At 45.9% G+C, this 19,832-nt stretch overlaps 1 protein-coding gene across 6 annotated transcripts in view; it reads left to right on the forward strand.

Moving 5' to 3' along the window:
* The window catches only part of LOC127586138 (protein PRRC2A-like), a 105,714-nt gene extending 92,920 nt beyond the window's left edge, over positions 1-12,794 (forward strand). For 4 of the 6 annotated variants that reach the window (XM_052043998.1, XM_052044000.1, XM_052044001.1 and 1 more), the window contains 4 exons: positions 450-629; positions 730-827; positions 3,104-3,197; positions 8,911-12,794. In XM_052043998.1, coding sequence (XP_051899958.1) covers positions 450-629; positions 730-827; positions 3,104-3,197; positions 8,911-9,135 — 597 coding nt within the window. In that variant the 3' untranslated portion in view covers positions 9,136-12,794. Of the gene's footprint in view, positions 1-449; positions 630-729; positions 828-3,103; positions 3,198-8,886 lie in introns of all 6 variants that reach the window. The other 2 variants (XM_052044002.1, XM_052044003.1) reach the window with 2 other exon arrangements.
* Positions 12,795-19,832: the final 7,038 nt, after the last annotated feature.

Genomic DNA, 19,832 nt, shown 5'->3' on the forward strand with positions numbered 1-19,832 from the left:
TTTTTGCGTAGTGTTCTGGGGGCAGCCCGCAAGTGTCGCCACGTTTCCGGCGCCAACGTAGCATCCCCGCAACTTCCAACCTGTTCGTCTTTGAAATGTGGGAGGAAACCGGAGCACCCGGAGGAAACCCACGTAGACACGGGGAGAACATACAAATTCCTTACAGACAGCGACCAGAATTGAACCTGGGGTTGCTGGCGCTGTAATAGTGTTACGCTAACCGCTATGCTATACCGTGCCTGCTATTTCCAGGCTTGCTATTATAAAATTGGAAACAAACATAAAACCATGGTTCAGACAAATTCTACAGTGAGATTACTACAATGTAAGGCTTTGTGAGGAGTCCTTGTTATTTTGTTTTTGTCATTGTTCAGTGCCTACTTTGAGACCCTTGCCTCTGTTCTCACTTCTCTTTCCTGTGCTCACTGTCGAATGCTTTTTTTCAACAGATGTTGGTGCCAATGTTGGGCTCCCAGTTGTCGGTCCCTGGATTCGATCCATGCAGCAGCCCCTGGTTCAACTTCCGCAGTCCTCTGCATCATTCACAGCCACAAACCGTCCCCCCAGGGGCCCCGAGACGAGTACTTCACTCCAGCTTTCATACCACTGCACCAACTCTAGGAAGAGAGGTTGAGGAAAAAAATCATCAGTTCACCTTTTGGAGTTTTTTAAGAGCTTCAAATTTCAGCATGAGGTTGCACGTTAACCAAAATGCTCCTTTTAATGCAGGTTAATCCAGTGGATCATAAGACATTTCATTTGGATAGGAAGATGAATCAGTCTCCTGGTGCACTTGGATATACTGTTCCATCGCCTACAATGTTCAGGTGAGAAGTTGGAGATGTGTAGCTTTCATTATTTGTACCATTCGTCTGTCTTTCTGTTTGCAAAGGGGTTGGAGTTCAAAGTAACACAAGTTATGCTGCGAGTGTGTGAGACTGAGGTCATACTAGGAGTCCTGTATGCAGTTTTGGCAGATATGTCGCCTTGGAACTGGCACAGCAGAGGTTCACTACATCCATGGATGAGAGGGGCACAAGAAACTGCAACCGCTGGAGTCTGGAACAAGCAACAAACAATCTGCCGGTTTATGTTCCTGCTTATCACCCTCCAGCAGGTGTCTCCACCTTCACCTTCCCCATCCCCTCCTGGTTCCTGTTTTTCTTTCCACTGCCTCCATCTATCGTGTCTCCCAACTCCTCCCCTTCCCCCTCTCCGACTTGACTCAATCTGCCCGCCATCCTTCAACATCCCCTGCTCTACCTGCTGAGTTTCTCCAGCAGATTGCCCAATCTCTCCTCATTTGAGAACGCCCTTTCCCGTGAGCCACAAATAAAGTCTACCCATAGTCACTTGGGTATGGAAGAAAAAAGGTGATCTCACTGAGCCAGGCAAGATTGAGGGGGATGGGTAGTGAGGGGCTCTTTCCTCTGGCTGGGCAGACTCAGCGATGCTCCTAGGATAAGAGGCTGGGCACAAGACTGAGATGAGAAATTCCTTCATAGAGAAGCTGTCAATCATTGAATGTTCAGTTGCTGACTATATTCAGGACAGTGTTCACGTAAAACAAGGAATCAAGGGATATCGGGTTTGGTTAGGAAAGTGGGCAAGGTAGAGGATTGGTTGTGATTGTATTGAATGCCAAAGCAGACTGGATGAGCTGTTCAGTGTGATCTGAACTTCTGTACAGCACAGAAACAGGCCCTTTGGCCCACAATGTCTGTGCCAAGCATGATGCCAATTTAAACTAATCCCTTCTGCCTGTACGTGATTCCTCCATTCACTGCATATTCTTGTTCCTATCCAAAAATCTCTTGAACGCCACTTTCCAATCTGCTTCCACCACCTCCCCTGGCAGTGTGTTCCAGGCACCCACCACTGTTTCTTTTGGAAAAAGAAACCTTAAAGGTGATGTGAGTTTTTTAACTTCCCCCTCTCACCTTAAAGCTATCTAGTGTTTGACATTTCTACCCTTGGAAAAAACTTCTGGTGATGTTGTTCTTGCTTTTATGTTGTGTTCTTGTGTTCTCTTATCTCGTGTTCTTTTATATTTGCACTGTAACTTGAAGTCTTTTGAAGTTTTTGGTGTTATTCACAAAAACTCTAATAGTTTGGTCTTGAACAAACTGGCATTCTGTAGTCCCAAGCTTTGCAAACAGTACAGTACCGATAGTAGGTCACGGGTTTGGAGAGGGGTAGAAGAATAGACTGAAAGACCTCCATCTATTGACTACCTCCAAAGCCCCATTGCGTAGATTTCCATCCTGCCACCCAGCGCTGTTTATCAGGCTTGCGTTAAGTTTTCACTGACAGGCATGTGGTGCAGACAAGATCCAGCTTGTTCTGAAGTCCCACCTAAATAAGTAACCTGATAATGTGCATAACTGTCCCAAGCACAAGGTTTTGGGGGCGGTGATGGTTGGGCATCTCAGTGCAAGCTCTGTCAGTGGGAGAGTTTTTGTTTCTTTTTAAGGAAAATGATTTCCAGTTGATTTAGTGAGGATATAAGGAAGAATATTTTACCCAAAGTGTGGTTGGAATTTGGAACACACTGCCTGAGAGAGTGGTAGGGGCAGAAACTATCGTAACATTTAAGGATCTAGACAAGAACCTGAATCACCAAGCTGTAGAAGGCTATAGATCAAGTGCTAGTTAATAGGATTAGTATAGATGGTCAGCATGGACAAGGTGGGCCTAAAGACCTGTTCCTGTGCTGTCGGACTCTACCTTATAGTCCTTGCTCTAGCACCTTCATTACATCTCTAAAGGAAGAGTGCAGGATGAACGGGTGGCATCAGACTTGTGTTCCTTCACTGGAAGAACGTACAAAGTTAACCATGTCAGCATTTCCCTCCTCCCCAAATGATTCTTGAAGTTTTTACCTCCATAATCCTAACAATGGAGCTGTTCCAAGTATTAGACATTCAATGCATCCTTCCTCCTGTTGGACCTGAACAACGCAGACAACCTTTCTTGGAGTGGGGCTGCTAAAGTAGGGTGAATACAGGAACACCGGGTAACAAAGCGGGGTGCATCCATGTGGGGCTGAGAACGAGAAGGCATCCCCTGAACCTTTCACCTTTTTTTTAATCCCCCCTCCCAGACCTGGCACAACAAGTCCGAGGGGAAAGTCCCCTGGACCAGCCCAGTGTGGCATCAATCCTTTGCCGTGTTTCCGAGGGAATGTTTCGCAGCAGGTAAGGATCTTTTTTTCTGTATATGTTCCTCCTTGGACATTTGCCCTCCATTTGAATTGATTGAGAAGAATATAAAACCAGTTCTGTGAGATTCCCACCTGGTAGGTTAGGTTAACATTACTTCAAGATCGTCACTGTTATTTTCTACTTCAAAGAACTTTCTGAATTCCCTTCAATACCTTTGAAAATGTTGCAATAACCTATCTGTGACTCCTTGATTTGCACTGTATTCAAATTTGTGGCATACTCCACACTTCACCTCATCGGTAGTGATCTCTGTACAGGAAGTGCTCCAAGTGGCTTTTGAATGACTCCGCTTGAATTCTGGTGAAGCACAATTAGCAATCACTGGTTGCCTGAAGCACACTAACCTTTTGCCTGTGCCATATTGGCCCCATATATACATTATTTTATCAGTAGGGTCACCTTTCCCTTGTTGCAAGATTTGCCCTTAAAACAGCCTGAGGTCAGACAGGGCTGTGAACAGTAGGACAAGCAGGCATCTAACTAAAATAGTGCAAGACAAGAATACTTGATCCCAGATTTTTCATTTCTTTTGCACAGCCAAATTAATGAAGCCAGTGCAGTCTCTTGCAAGCATCATCAATCTGTAGATTGCAAAGAGTGATGTATAAGCATGTGTGGATGCTTTGAGAAATGCCAGCTTCCAAACTGAAGTGGTAGAGTAAGATGTTTGCAGGCAGTTGGTGCTTGTCCACTTTACCAACGGGTCCTGGTTACACTGAGCTGCCTGTTTTATATTTGCCACCCTTTATTCCAGTATCACTTGTGACGGTGGTCAGGTCTGCAGCCTAAGCAGGACACTGCCATGCTTCATTGCCAAGTGTGCCCTGCACTCAAGACTCTAAGCTGTGTGACTGGGTTATATCAGAAGCATGCTGGTCCTTGAAGTTGGTGTCATTTGCAGTGGAAAAACTATGGACTGCAGCACAAAACTATTTGGAAATCTGTACACGTCACTTAAAGCTAATTGAACAAAAGTAATCAAAGAGCAATGAAGTATGGGCCTCCTCGCGAGAGAGCAGAGTTACAAAAGGCAGGAAGTGATGCCGCAGTTGCATGGAGCTCTGGTCATGCTCCATTTGGTACATTGTGTTCAGTTTTGGCCACTGAACTTATAGGAAAGCAAAGTTTTCAGCTGAAGAAGTTTTCAGAACGTTCTTCAAAATGATGCCAGCACACACACAGACCATTAAATTGAGAGCAGGTTGCATAAGCATAGCTTTTAACCCCTGAGTTAAGAAGATTGTGTTGATCTCACCAAGGTCTGAGGTGTAAAAGAGTGGGCTCGAACCGCATACAGTATGCTGGGATTGAGGGCAAAATCTTAAAAGTAGAGGAAAGAGAAAAGGGTGAGTGAAAGGGGAAATTGGGAAATACTTCATCCAAACAAAAGATGGAAGGAATGTAGAATTCTCTCATCTTCTCTCTCCCCCCCCCCCCCCCCCCAAACCCCTCACCACCCTCAATGCATGTACGTACCTCCAAAAATAAGCTGTGGGTAATAGGGGTGTGCAATTTAAGATGGGTAAAAGATGTTGAACAGATCAGCTTGCATATAACTAAACCAGGGAAACTCAAGGGACTGAATCATCTTGGACTTTACGGATCTGCTCCTCCCTTCATTGTCTTACTCAACACCTTTGCACATCATGCACGCACATTATCACATAGAAGGCAGAGTTGGAATAAATGGGCATTTCTCAGAATGGAAAGATGCAGCGAGTGGAGTGCCCCAAAAATCATTTCTCACCTATTTACTATCTATATTAGAGACTTGGAGGAGGGAGCAAAGGGAGAGGTATTCAAGTTTGCTGGTGACATGAAAATAGGTGGGAGTGAATGCTGCAGTGAGAATATTTGAACTCTGCAACGTGATATAAATGAAGTGGGTGAAACTTGGCAAGTGGAGGACAGTGTCAGGTCACACAATTCAAGATCCATCAGAAGGCAGACTATTATGTAAACAGAGGGTATCTAGGTATTCCAGTGCATGAAACAAAAAGTTAGCATGCAGATGCAGCAAGTAATTAAGCCAGTTTGCATATTGGGCTTTATTGGTTAGGGGCTTGGAGTTTTTAAAAACAACTGCAGTGTTACAACTGTGCAGGGTTATTAATGAGGCCACACCTGGAGGACTGCGCACAGTTTTCATTTCCTTGTTTGAGAGAGGATATATTTATACAGAAGAGACTCACTCAGTTAATTCCTGGGCTGTGAAGATTGTCTTACCGCAAGCGGCTAAAAACTGTATTCCTTGGAGTTTAAGAATGAGGGGTGATCTTACTGAAACATCCCCTAGTGGAAACGAGGGGGACATAGTTCCCAGATATCATGTTGATCATTTAAAGTGGAAGTGCACAGGAATTTCTTGTGGAGGGTGGCGAATCTCTAATTCTCTACCTTCTGATTGTGGAGGCTGGATCACGGAGGTATTTGAAGGGGCTTATGGATTTATTTGAATGGATAAACTTTTTTTAAAGATCGGGGAATTGAGAGCGATGTCGAACTGGCACAGAAGAGGAGTTGAAGCCTGGGGCAGATCAGCCATGATCATATTGAATCGCAGGGCAAGCTTCAGGGACCAAGTGGCCTAATCCTTTTTCTCACTTTCTTCTGTGTTTATCAGCATGTACTTAATGCTTTTAGGAGGGAGGGGATGACTTAGGAAGGGTGAGGTGGATATTACTTGTGGTACACTTCCTGTAAAGCAAATTCCAAACATGGAGACCATGGAAGAGCCAGCCATGAGTGTTGTACTCGCTACTAGGCATACATGGGAGACTGTGACAGTATTTACAGGGCAGGGGAATCCAGCTAGTGCAGACTGGTGGGCTGCTTCCACCCAGGGCAACTGACGAAGATGCAACGGTACCAGTGGGGTGGTGGAGTCAAGGGTGTGGGCGATAGGGAACATTGAATTGCGCTGCTGCAGTGCCGCCTTGTTGAGGAAGAGGTCAAGTCTGCCAGCAGTGGATGCAACAAGGCTTATTCATTGTTGGAAAGTCCCTGATAGAATACATTAACCACAGTTCAAAAATGTAATACTATTAGATGAGCAAATAGTGTTGCACAGAGACTACACAAGTTACACTGATCGCAAGTCTCAGAGCTATCTTAAGTAGCTCAAACTGCTCTCTCTGGACATTACTAAACTCCTAAAGAAATCATCCATAATTGTACTCCAAGTTTTCCCCCTCAAGGCTGTCTTGGGGGAAATAAGATTGGTTTCAATTACAATAAAGCAAGTTAAGAACAGCTCTACAAGATGGAGACATGAGACTGCAGATGCTAAAATTCTGGAACAACACACAAAAAGCTGGAGGAATTCAGCAGGTCAGGCAGCATCTATGGAGGGAAATGGACAGTCGATGTTTCAGGTTGAGATTGCCCGTCCAGATGAAGGGTCTTGACCCGAAACATGGATTTCGATCGACTTGGAAAGTTGGCCAGGGAATGGCAGATGGAATTTAACTCTGACAAGTGCGAGGTGTGCAGGGCCCTGGAAACTGTCATAGAACAGAAGGACCTAGGGGTACAGGTACATAGCTCCCTGAAAGTGATGACACAGGTGGACGATGGTGAAGAAGGCATTTGACATGCTTGCCCTCATCGGTCAGAGCATTGAGTACAGGAGTTTGGACGTCATATTACAACTGTACAGGACATTGGAGTGACCGTACTTGGAGTACTGTGTGCAGTTCTGGTCGCCCAGTTATAGGAAGGACGTCATTAAGGTGCAGAAATAAGGACGTTGGAGGCTGGAGGACTTGAGTCATAAGGAGAGATTAGATAATCTGGGGCTTTTTTCTCTGGACCGTAGGAGGCTGAAGGCTGACCTTGTAGAGGTGTATAAAATCATGGGGGATCGATAAGGTGAATGGTCACAGTCTTTTGCCCAGGGTAGGGGAACCTGAAAAACTAGGGGGCACAGATTTATGCTGAGGGGAAAGACTTAAAAGGGACCTGAGGGGCAACTTTTTCACACTGAGGGTGGTGGGTGTGTGGAATGAGCTGCCAGAGGAAGTGATGGAGGAGGGTATAATTACAACATGCAAAAGACCTTTGGACAGGTACATGGATAGGAAAGGTTTCGAGGGATATGGGACTGGCTCAGGTGGGCACCTTGGTCGGCATGAATGAGTTGGGCTGAATGGCCTGTTTCTGTGCTGTAACTCTGACTCATTTATATGGAAATTACTTGGCTTTTCACTAGAATGCAGCTCCCTGCTCCACCTTTACGTACTGACGGCAAGTTGGATGACACCATGCCTCAGGATCTGAGTGTGTGTGGCCACTCTGTTGCTCACAGCCACATCTCCCTCGTCCTGAATCCCTTGCCATGCTGGGTAGTGAGTGGTAGTGGTCATGGAGCAAGTTGTAATTGCCAGAGTGCCTCACTCATGCACAGCTCTCCCTTGGCAGTAGGGCTGTCAACCCACTTCAGGGTGAGAGTGGTGTGGAGACCCAATAATTGTGCTGTTCAGTCAAGAATATTTGATGTGCAGTTCTGCTTTTTGCATATTTTTCTTTGAGTAATTGATTCCACATTAAATGCATTTTGTGAGAAATTTTCCCTTCATGAAAGCTGTGCTTTATTCTGTGTCAGTTCAGATTTCAGGTTCCCCGGTGGTTTGCTGCCACTATGTGGGGCCTTACCAAACATTCTTACTCTTTTTTTTGTGTGTGGTGTACAAGGCAGCTGTTCAGTCTATTGAATTGACACTGGTTCTCTCTCAGCATTACAATCTGTCCACTTGCTTCCCTGTAACCTTTTTCACAAGCCCATCCACTTCTCCTGCCTCCTACCTACACTTGCCGTAATTTACAGTGGCCTACCAGAAAAGATTTTGAGATGTGGGAGAAAACCAGAGCACCTGGCGGAAACCCACATGGTCACAGAACATACAGACAACACCAAGATGGGATTGCGCCTGGGTCACTGGAGCTGTGAGGCAGCTACAGCTGTGCATTTGACAATGTGCAGTTTCTCGTAGGAGGACTGGGCCAAGGGTAGTGCGTCTGGCTATCTTTACATTAAATGTAGCCATCTGCAGGGCTGCAGCTGACCAGATGGTGCCTCAGGCAACTGGGATGTTGGGGAGCTTTCAAATGTGTTCTTCCCCATCTTGAGTGTGATACCTTTACAGGCAAAGGTGTTTTTGCTCTTAAAGGCACTATGATAAGATTTGCTTTCAAAAACTTTAAAAACATTTATATTGTTTGCCCATAATGTTTGTGAAACCAGACCAGGGTAGTTTAGATGATGTGGACTGGCTTCAGCAAAACTGTGTGCTCAATTCCTTTTCGATTCTGCCTCCGTACACTGCCTACTGTAGTTGTATTTCCCAACCTTGATAATATGACCCCAAGAAGAAAGCAAACTTTTGTAAGATTTGGATGAGAATATTGGGCTTGGTTGTAATGATCTTTTGAGTTAAGTATTGTGCATTCACGCTCTGGGGCCTTGCTTGTCTCAAGCTATGGGATGCTTGCTGGACCCCATACAGGCATGCACCAATAAGAGATTTAAATTACTGTTTTTTTAATAACTTTGAGAAATACACATTTTTCTATTCACTTCGGGGCTGACTGTGTTTCAGGCAGGAAAACCAGGATGCTGATTTAAACAGAGGCAAGTCGCAATAAACTTTTCCTTTACTTTTTTGTTTGTTTCGAACTTTCCTGGCAGGCAAGGCAACGAGCAGAGGTGCTGCAGAGCACCCAAAGGTTCTTCGAGAGAGTGACCCCCCACAGCAGCAGCAGCAGCAACCCCAGCTCGCTCCCTGCCAGCGAGCAGCAGGAAGGAGACAGCCTGACATCACACAAGGACGAGAAATCTTCTGGCAACCCCAAACCAGTGCGAACCGGGCCCATCAAGCCCCAGAGCATTAAACCGCAGGATGAGAAACTGTAACAAGCAACTAGAGACTGCAGCCTCTCAAAACTGAAGGAATCTACATCTAAGGGGTTTTATTTGTCTGTCTCAAAGGAATATGGCTTTTTGTTTAGAAAGGAAAAAAAAGATGAAATGTGACTGATTTTTCAGTGGACTACACAAGTGGTTTCTGACCGAGAGCCAACTCCAGCAGCTTTAACCAGAATGAGAGTGAAGCTGAGCTGGGAGAAAGGAATAGGGGAGAAGAGGCTCCTAAGTCCTTTTTAAGAAAAGAGACGTCTAGATTTCTCTACCATAATGAAGCATTCATCTTATTGGTAACTAGTAAGTCCTTGTAGATCCACTTAATAAATGCCAATCCCTTATAAGGCAGCTGCTTTCTTTGAGGGACAAACCGTATAAAGACTAGAATCGGTTTGAACACAAGGTGTTTAGAGTAAAGGGCCACTCAGTGAGTCGAGCATTTCAAAAGTAATGTGGACAGATCTCTCTAGCTTCTGTCTTGTCTATGTTCCAAAACAGTTGTGAATGTTTGCAAATGGTGGTAGATGGGTACAAATGACCAATTCCATTGCTGCTTTTTTTTTTACTCCGTGGCATCACACTATTAGGAGGCACGTTTGCCAGTGCCGAGCAGTGTGATAGACACCAGATCAGCAAGATGTCCTTCATTCCTCTAACCCATCCTCTGATGCCTTTTTTTTCGTTCTCCCCTCCCATTCCCAGCTTTCCAAAGTCCTGCAAATATGTAACAGGGCTTTGCTTAAAATTTCTGTTTGTTGGCTATTTCCCTTTCTCCCCCCCCCCACCCCTTCCCCCAAAGGATATTGTGTGTTGTCAAAGCACAGACACAGTTCAGAGGAGATGAATGTAACAAGCTTCAAATCCAGTCCTAGTGTTGCCGTTGGAACTCGGAGGGTTTAGAAGTCTTGTGTGGTTGAAATTGTCAGCTCTCCTCCAAGGAAAATGACACCCAGGCTGCAGCAGCAGGGGCAGATTAACTTGAGATTAAAAATGAGCACATCTCCCCAAAGAACGTCTACGCCAGTGGTTATACAGTAGCTTCACCTGCTGTCCTGTAAACTGAATCTTCCCTTGTATAGCCTGTACAGCATTGAGCAAAGCATGTGGGTATGTTACTCCTCCCCAGTCTCTGACCTCTGAAATAATGTGAATTAGTTACAGGTTCTGTGAACTGAAAGCAGTGGGGCTGGTGAAGGATTTTCAGAGTGGTGGTCAACAATGAGTGTCCTTAACAAAGCAGTTGCATCCCAAGATTAGCCTGTGCAGCAGCAGTGTTAAAATCAGCAGAGAAAGATACCCTTAAAATATTCTGCAGCTGCCTGTGCCCATATCTGCAGATCAGTGGCAATGTGAGGAATCTGTAATCTGTCCCATGGATGGTGAGGAGGTGGCCAAGGATCTTTGTAATGTTGAGAATTTAACAGATCGCTCTGTGCAGCTGGCTGTGGTTCCCTGGTTACCAGATAGGAACCCATTTGGAACCTCTGTCTTTTCCTCCTCTGACTTGGAAGCCGAAGCTCAAATGATCCAATATTTGAAAGAAGTTAATTGACAATGTTCTCGGAACACTGGAAAAACAATTGGCTGTAATTCAAAGAGACCACCTCCCTCATTGCCACCCTCCAACTTGTCTACGGGGGGGGGGGCGCTACAGCAGTTAATAAATTCTTCAGACCAAGCAGCTTGCTAGCTTGTTATTTTGGAAAATAGGGCGAGGGTGTTGGTATGGCAGAAAACTGGTGGCGTGCGTCTCCTGCTTTTGCTGTTTTATATGGAATAGTTTAAAGGTGGGGTTTGAGGAAGGCAAGTATATGTACAGACCAGGCACAAAAAAAATTATGAAGTTCCCTTATTTTATCTTGAATGATAACTGCAAGGAAAATGACTTGTCTTGCAGGTTCAACTCTTTAGTAGGAGATTCATGACTTTGTGAACTTAATAGAAATGGTTGACGAAGTGCATTTTGCTACCTTAGTTTTTGATTTGGTAATGAATAGATTATCCAATTTTTAATTTATACTCTGGGCATGAGGTGCACCTTTCTCTAGGAGAAGACAACCTGAGGCAAATAGTGCTTGGTTCAAAAATGGTGTCTGTGGGTGGATAAGTGATGTTCCTCAATGATACCATTTACTACAGCATGGGGTTAAATAACTGACCACTGCAGTACACAGGCGACCCAGCTCCACAAGAAATTGAAGCAAGTGGTCAAGGTGGGGGTTAACTGGTTTGGTTCCCCTCTTCACATGGCAACTTGGAAGTGTCATAGACTGTCACCTCTTGAGAACAAGTAGTGCACGGTTTTGAATAATATTTTTCAAGCACACTTCTCACTCCAGTGTTGCTCATTTTCTCCCCCAACTGCACATTGTACCTTGAATCTTCTACTGAGTGATAGGGGTGAGTTTCCAGCTGTTGAAGAAATGCCTGGTTGCAACTTGCCCTTGTGCCTCCATCTCACTGGAATCTTAAGGCTCATTTACAGAACATCTGCTGGGTTGATCCAGTACTGAGGAGGTTATTTTTTACCATTCCTAGATTCTCCCCCAACCCCTTCCAAGCCTTGGGCCCCAAGAATCCACAGGCAAGCCAGGAGAGAAGAGATGCTAACAGTCCTTCACTCTCATCTCCCTTGGGCTAGCAGCAGCCAGTGTGTGAAATGCCTGCTCCCAAGCAACCAGTAGCCTGCTGCCCTGAGGCCAGAGAGAAACATTGCGTACCTGGACGACATCAGTCATCAAGGGGCACTTCATTGTATTTCTTATCTCAGCCCCCGCCTTGTGTGACCCCTTGAGCCTTGAGTAGCCCGTAAGAAGCTTTGAGTAACCTTTAGACCCTCATAGCTGCTTGGGAGCAGCACATATTCCTCATCCAACACTTCTGTGGCAGTCCTCATTTCTTAGTTATGAAAGCACACCTCATGTCATTGAGTGATGTGCGTCACAAGCATCAGGTGCTTGGCAATGCTGAGGTGCTGTTAAGAATACAGGTAAGGAAGGAGAGGTTGCCATATCTGAGCCACCGCTATAGAATGTTTGCTCTGTGCTGGACCTGTTGCACTGCCCAGAGCTGGAGTTGTAAGTTGTTAAAATTATATATAATTCATTTAGACAGTTTGCAACTAATGAAAGAAATTGAACTTCACTTTATGGATCAAAACCTCAACTGTTTGAATGTGTGCTGACAAGTTGCCTACTGATTGATTGATGCCTTTCCATCTCTTGGCCACATCATTTGAGCTGACAGCAGTGGTGGGAATACAGTGAGCAGCACAGGGACTGAGTGTGGACGAGCTAAATTCCCTCAGTGTGAGATGCAGGGGATATTTTTTTTCTTTTTAAAGAAAGCCAAACCAACATTTGTACCGACCTATCACTATTTTTAAACCTTTCATGTTCAAAGTAAAATAAAAAATTAATGGGGAGGGAGGAAATGCAAGCAAAGGGAGAGAGATGGGGTGGGGTACTGGGGGAAAACAAATCCTTTTGGTGATTGTGTGTGACCTCATTTGTGATGGGCCAGAATTGTTCTGTGAAGATTCACTAGTTGAAAAGCTCTCTGCTGCATTGTTTGCCTGGCTCCAGTTTCATGTACTGTCACACAGTGTAATTTATAATCCTAATAAAAGTGACTGTTTCGAGGGCTGCAGCAAACTCGCTCCTCAGTATTTCAAACCACTCCTTCTGTTTGTTTTAGCAGCTTGGGTGCAGTGGGGAGGGAAGCAGTCACCATGGACTGCATTGTTTGAACCATGTGTCTGCCTCTTGGGACTGGACCTTGTACTGAAGGCTGCAAGTTACTGGGCGTGTTGCCTGGGTGAGTTCGAGTCCAGGTGGATTTAAATTCTAATTCCAGAATTTTTTTTAATTGAATGGTCAGCATTCAAGTCCAGTGATGGTATAAACACAGAAAATACTGCAGCCACTCGGGTCAGGCAGCATTGGCGGAAAGGGAAGCAATTGACGTTTCAGAAACGTTAGCTGTTTCTCTCTCAGCAGATGCTGCCTGACCTGCTGAGTGTTTCCAGCATTTCCTGCTTTATTTCTGATTTCCCGCAGCTGCAGTTTTTTTTCTATCCATTTACAGGACAAATTTGGATCAGTCCACTCTTCCTCATCAGTAGTGAAGCAAACCGTGTCTATGACAGTGCGTCTTGAGCAACATTTGCTCAGCAATAAGCTGCTCCATGTCCACCTTGGGATTTTACCAGGAACACACTGCTCCAGACCCCATCACAGCCCTGGTCCAAACTGAATTGCAGAGGTGGGAGCAACTGTTACGGCAGTATTGGACCGACTGAGCTAAAACTGAAGTCAGTGAGCAACAACACTCCAGTGGTTGGAGTCGCATCTCATGCAAAGGAAGGTGGTCTGTGGAAGGTCAGTTATCCCAGCCCTAGGACATAACTACAGGAGCAATATCCTGGGTCCAACTGCTTCGTCAATGACCTTCAATCGTAAGAGCAGGGAGGTTATGCTGCAACTGTACAGGGTACTAGTGAGGCTGCACCTGGAGTACTGCATGCAGTTCTGGTCTCCTTACTTGAGAAAAGATGTACTGCCTTTGGAGGCGGTGCAGAGGAGGTTCACCGGGTTGATTCTGGAGAGGATGAGGAGCAATTGAGTCGCCTGGGACTATACTCGCTGGAATTCAGAAGAATGAGAGGGGATCTTATAGAAACGTACAAAATTATGAAAGGGATAGATAAGATAGAGGCAGGAAAGTTAGGTGAGACTAGAACTAGAGGACGTGGCAAGATTTTGGGGAATAGATTTAGGATGGAGATGAGGAGAAACTGCTTTTCCCAGAGTAGTGAATCTGGAATTCTCTGCCCAGGGAAGCAGTAGAGGCTACATCATTAAATACATTTAAGACACAATAGATTTTTGCATAGTAGGGGAATTAAGGGTTATGGGGAAAAGGCAGGTAGGTGGATCTGAGTCCACGGCCAGATCAGCCATGATCTTATTGAATGGTGAAGCAGGTTCAACGGGCCAGATGGCTGCCTCCTGCTCCTATTTCTTATGAGGTCTGAAGTGAGGATGTTCACTGCATAATGTTTACTCAAGATATAAAGCAGTCTGTGCCTGTGTGCAAAAAGACCTAGGTGGCATTTGGGGCCCATCTGCTAATTGTATCCATTTCCTTCCTTCGAAGCTTTGATTTCCTGGTGTTTGACACTGGACCAGCTACCACTCGCCTTCTCCCTGCGCTACAATCCATCCTTGCATCTTGTGCATCCCTGACCACTCCACCCTGGGTGACCGTGCCTTCAGCAACTTAAACCCAAGTCTCTGCTCTACAGTGGGAAGTGAACCCTCCCCAACCTGGTGAGAGTGTTACCCCTCTTCCCACCTACTGATAACAGCCAAGACACAAGAGACTGCAGATGCTTGGAAGCTGGAGCAACACACTCTGCTGGAGGAACTCAGGTCAAGCAGCATCTGTGGGAGGGAGAAAGAATTGTGATGAGGTTTTGACCCAAAACATCCACAATTCCTTCCCCCACAGATGCTGCTCAACCTGCTGAGTTCCTGCAGATTGTTGCACTGATAAGTCCCTGTTCTACCATTTTGAGAGACAGGCAATGCACTTTAAGGCATCACACAGTGGAATGAACCTTGCAAGCAGTGTTGCTTCACAGAATCATGACAAGTTAAAGTTTATAAAATTTGAGAGGCATAGATAGGGTAGACATCTTCTTCCCAAGGTAGAAATATCAAGTACCAGAGGACATGCATCGAAGGTGAGAGGGGGTGATTTTAAAGGAGATGTGCGGGGCAAGTTTTGTTTCCTCCCACACAGTGGTGGGTGCCTGGAATGTGCTGCTGGGGGTAGTGGTGGAAGCAGATACCATCATGGTATTTAAAAGGCTGTTAGATCAACACATGAATAGGAAGGGATGTGGATCATGTGCAGACAGAAGGGATTTAGTTCAATTTGGCATCGTGTTCAGCACAGACATTGTGGGCTGAAGGGCCTGTTCCTGTGCTGTACTGTTCTATGTTCAATTTACAGCGCTGGAGATAGTTAGTTATTTGGCCCATTATGTACATGCTAGCTGAAAATGCCATTTGTTTGAATCCCACTTCCAAGCTCTCCAGCTTATCATTCGGTGCTTATCCAGGTTGTGTTAGTGCAGTGAGGGTTTCAGCCTCCACCATCCTTTGACCCCCACCATTCTAATCCATCCACCAATTGCCCTGAAGCTATACCACCACCTCCCAGCACCCCACCCACCCCCCCCCCCCCCCCCCCCAGTCATTGTCCTCTGCTGGAGTAATATCTACTCGGACTCCCACTTCTGCAAGCCTGACCACGTGGGCTTCTCCTATGTAAACTAATTGTGACCATCCCTGGTCACACCTAAGAGTCTCCACTGAGGTATAACGTGAACTCCTGAACCTTGGCAGAAAAACAGAACATGCGCAAGAGGCCAGAATCCAGGTGAGGTGAGGAAGTATGGAGACAGACAGACGGAGACAACCCAATATCAAACCACATTTGTGATTGTGGGAGGAATTGGGAACAACAATCGAATTGAGGAAATTTCTCTTCCTCTTTTTTTTCCCACCCACGTGCTCACTCCTAGACAAGGACATAATCATCTGTTTATGTACGTTGGCTTGCATGACTAAAGGAAGGAAGTACTTGTTCACAACACTGTATCAGGTTACAGCTGTTGTTTTGACAGCCACATTACTGACTGTCCTAAACCTTAAAAATAAATTCTGCTGCAGGAACTCAGCAGGTCAAGCAGCATCTGTGGGCGGAAAGGAATTGTCGATGCTTTTGGTCGAAATCCTGCATTGACTGTCCACTCCACACAGGAGCTGCACACAAAATGCTGGAGGAATTCAGCAGGTCAGGCAGCATCTATAGAGGGAAATGGACAGTCAATGTTTCAGGTTGAGACCCTTCATTTGCACTTGCCCTGTCCAGATGAGGGGTCTCGACCTGAAACGCCGACTGTATTGGTTTATTATTTTCACTCGTACCGAGGTCCAGTGTAAAGCTTGTCTTACAAACCGATCGTACAGGTCAATTCATTACACAGTGCAGTTACATTGAGTTAGTACAGAGTGCATTGATGTAGTACAGGTAAAAACAATAACAGTACAGAGTAAAGTGTCACAGCTACAGAGAAAGTGCAGTGCAATAAGGTGCAAGGTCACAACAAGGTAGATCGTGAGGTCATAGTCCAGCTCATTGTATAAGGGAACCGTTCAATAGTCTTATCACAGTGGGGTAGAAGCTGACCTTAAGTCTGGTGGTACGTGCCTTCAGGCTCCTGTATCTTCCACCTGATGGAAGAGGAGAGAAGAGAGAATGACCCGGGTGGGTGGGGTCTTTGATTATTCTGACTCCTTCACCAAGAACAACGAGAGGTAAAGACAAAGTCCAAAGAGGGGAGGCTGATGTCCGTGATGCGCTAGGCTGTGTCCACAACACTGCGGTTTCTTGCGGTCCTGGCCAGAGCAGTATTTCCCTCCGTAGATGCTGCCTGACCCATTGAGTTCCTCCACCATTTTGTGTGTTGCCCTAGATTCCAGTATCTGCAGTCTCTTGTGTCTCACACAGAAGCAACTGATTCTATTGGTATTGGTTTATTATTGTCACATATACTGAGATATAGTGAAAAACCCTAGTTCTTTAAGCCATCCATTACAGATCATTTTGCAACATAAGTACTTTGAGGTAGTACAGAGAAAAGCAGTAATAATGCAGAATATACTGTTACAGTTACAGTGAGAATTGAGTGCAAGCAGACAATAAGGTGCAAGGGCCGTGATGAGGTAGATTGTGAGGACAAGAGTTCATCTTTAATATAGAAGAGGTCTGTTCAAGAGTCTTATAACAGTGGGATAGAAGCAGTCCCTGAGCCTGGTGGTACCTGTTTTCAAGCTTCTGTATCTTCTGCCCGTTAGGAGGGAGGAAAAGAGAGAATGTCTGACTTGGGAGGGGTCTTTGATTTTGTTGGCTGCATTCCCGAGGCAGTGACAAGTGTAGATAAGAGTCTGTGTAGAGGAGGCTGGTTTCTGTGATGTGCTGGGCTGTGTCCACAATACTCTGCAATCTCTTGCGGTCTTGGGCAGAGCAGTTGCCGTACCAAGCCATGATGCATTGTGATATTATTATGTGATGCTTTAGGGGGCAACTGGGAGATTACTGCCTGAAATTCCCTTGCTTCAGGAAAGGTGCATTGCCCTTGGAGTGCACAGACTCTCCTGGGATGGAGAGGGATAAGTTAACAGACTTGAGTCCCATTACCTTAGATTATAACCACTCAGCACTTTCAAAGGGCTTTCAGAGTATCATTTAAGAAGCACTTGGACGGGGCTCAGGGGGATACAGGCCAAATGCAGGAAATTAGAACGAGATGGGTCAGTACCATGGCCAGCATGGATTCATTGGGCCGAAGGGTCTGTATCCGTGCTGTATTGCTCTATGATGGGGACAGATGTACTTTTCCAGGCAGTGGGACAAGGTTTGGGGAGATGAGACTGTCTGAAATGCTCTACCCAGAGCCAGCATGGACCTAGTGGGCCAAATATTTACCTTCTGAGGCATAGATAGGGCAAATGCGCACTCCCTTTTTCCCAGGAAAGGGAAACTTAAAAACTAGAAGGTGTAGGTTTAAGGTGAAAGATTTAAAAGGGGCCTGAGGGGTAACTTCCCTGAGGATGGTGTGTATATGGATCGAGCTGCCAGAGGAAGTGGTTAAGCAGGTACAATAATATTTAAAAGACATTTGGATAAGTACATGGACAGCAAAGGTTTAGAGGGATACGAGCCAAATGCAGGCAAGTGGGACTACCTCAGTGCATACCATGGTCGGCATGGACAAGTTGGGCTGGAGGGCCTATTTCCGTGCAGTATTACTCTCTGACTAAACCAGGGAAAAACAAAATTAAGTGAGGCAGAAACCACCCCCACCACATTTGAGCCTCTGCATCTGCACTTTATCCACAGGAGTGTGAATAGAACAAGGGGGATGAAAGTGAAAGCTCTTCCTTGGCACAAACACTCCTTTGTCCTGTGAATTTCCCCAACTCCAATTAGCCAATGTGGCAGAAGGAATTTGAGATCAGGTTAGTGAAGTGATTAGTCTGGCTGCCCAGTCAAGTGCAGAAGGATCGAGGGACCCTGATCCAGAGATTGCAGTGGGACAGGTGCTTAAGACCCATGATGGTTTCTTTCAGTGGCCAAGGCATGAAATACAAAGTCTTGGCCTCCTCCTACCAGGTAAACCAGCTGACAAACTCAGCCAGAAACATTATCTCTCTTTGTCTCCACTCATGCTGCCTGACCTAGTCATACAACACAGAATGAATGCCGACAGTGTTGCCCAGCGAGCTAGTCCTATCAGCCCATGTTTGACCTCTCCAATCCATGTACTTATTTAGATGGATTCTAAATGTTGCTAATGTGCCCACCTCAACCACTATTTCTGACAGCTCATTCCAAATACGCACCACCCTTCACGTGAAGAAGCTGCCCCTGATGTCCTTTTTAAATCTCTCGCCTCTGAGAATGAGAGGAGATCTTATGAAAACATATAAAATTATGGAAGGGATAGATAAGATGGAGGCAGGAAAGTTGTTTCCACTGGTAGGTGAGACTAGAACTAGGGGACAAAGCCTCAAAATTCGGGGGAATAGATTTAGGACAGAGATGAGGAGAAACTGCTTTTCCCAGAGAGAATCTGTGGAATTCTCTGCCCAGGGAAGCAGTAGAGGCTACCTCATTAAATATATTTAAGACACAGTTAGATTTTTACATAGTAGGGGAATTAAGGGTTATGGGGAAAAGGCAGGTAGGTGGATCTGAGTCCACAGCCAGATCAGCCACGATCTTATTGAATGGCGGAGCAGGCTCGATGGGCCGGATGTGGCCTCCTCCTGCTCCTGTTTCTTAAGCCTATGCCCTCTCGATCTGCTGAGTGTTTCCAACATTTTCTGTTTTTACTTTATTTTGGATGTCTAGCATCTCCAGTTTTTTTTAAATCTTCATTTTATATAAGAATTCCCCTGGTACTCCTGCAACATTCTTTCTCAAACACACATCCAGCAACTCCCCTTTAATTCTTTTGTCAATTGCCTACACTGGGGGCAATTAACAGCGGCCAAATAACCTACCCACACGCCTTTGGGACGCACGAGGTAACTGGAGAACCACATGGCCACAGGAAGAACGTGCAAACTCCACACAGACAACGCCGGAGAACTGGGTGGAACCAGAATGGCAGTGCCGTGGGGTAGCACCGGCTGCTGCGACAATGTGTCGTCCCCAGCACAGGCCAAGTCAGCTCCCCCTCTGCCATAACTTTGAAGCCGGAGAGACAGAAGGAACTGCAGATGCCAGAATCTGGAGCAACAAACGAGCTGCTGGAGGAACTCAGCGGGTCAGGCAGCATCTGTGGGTGGGGGGGGAATGGGCAATTGACGTTTTGGGTTGAGACCCTTCATCTGGACTAAAAGATAGAGGGGAGATGGCCAGGGTAAAGAGGTGAGGGGAAGGGGTGAAGCAAGAGCTGGCAAGCGACAGGTGGACGGGGAAGAGGAGAGTGGAAGTAGCAACAGGTGATAGGTGGGGGTGACGGAGGGCTGCAGATGGAATCTGATGGCAGAGGAAGGTGGGGAGGGGACCCAGTGGGAGGAGTGTGTGGGTGGAGGAGGGGAAAGGAACAG

This window comes from Pristis pectinata, chromosome 34 (genome assembly GCF_009764475.1).
Source record: "Pristis pectinata isolate sPriPec2 chromosome 34, sPriPec2.1.pri, whole genome shotgun sequence".
NCBI classification, from domain to species: Eukaryota; Metazoa; Chordata; class Chondrichthyes; order Rhinopristiformes; family Pristidae; genus Pristis; species Pristis pectinata.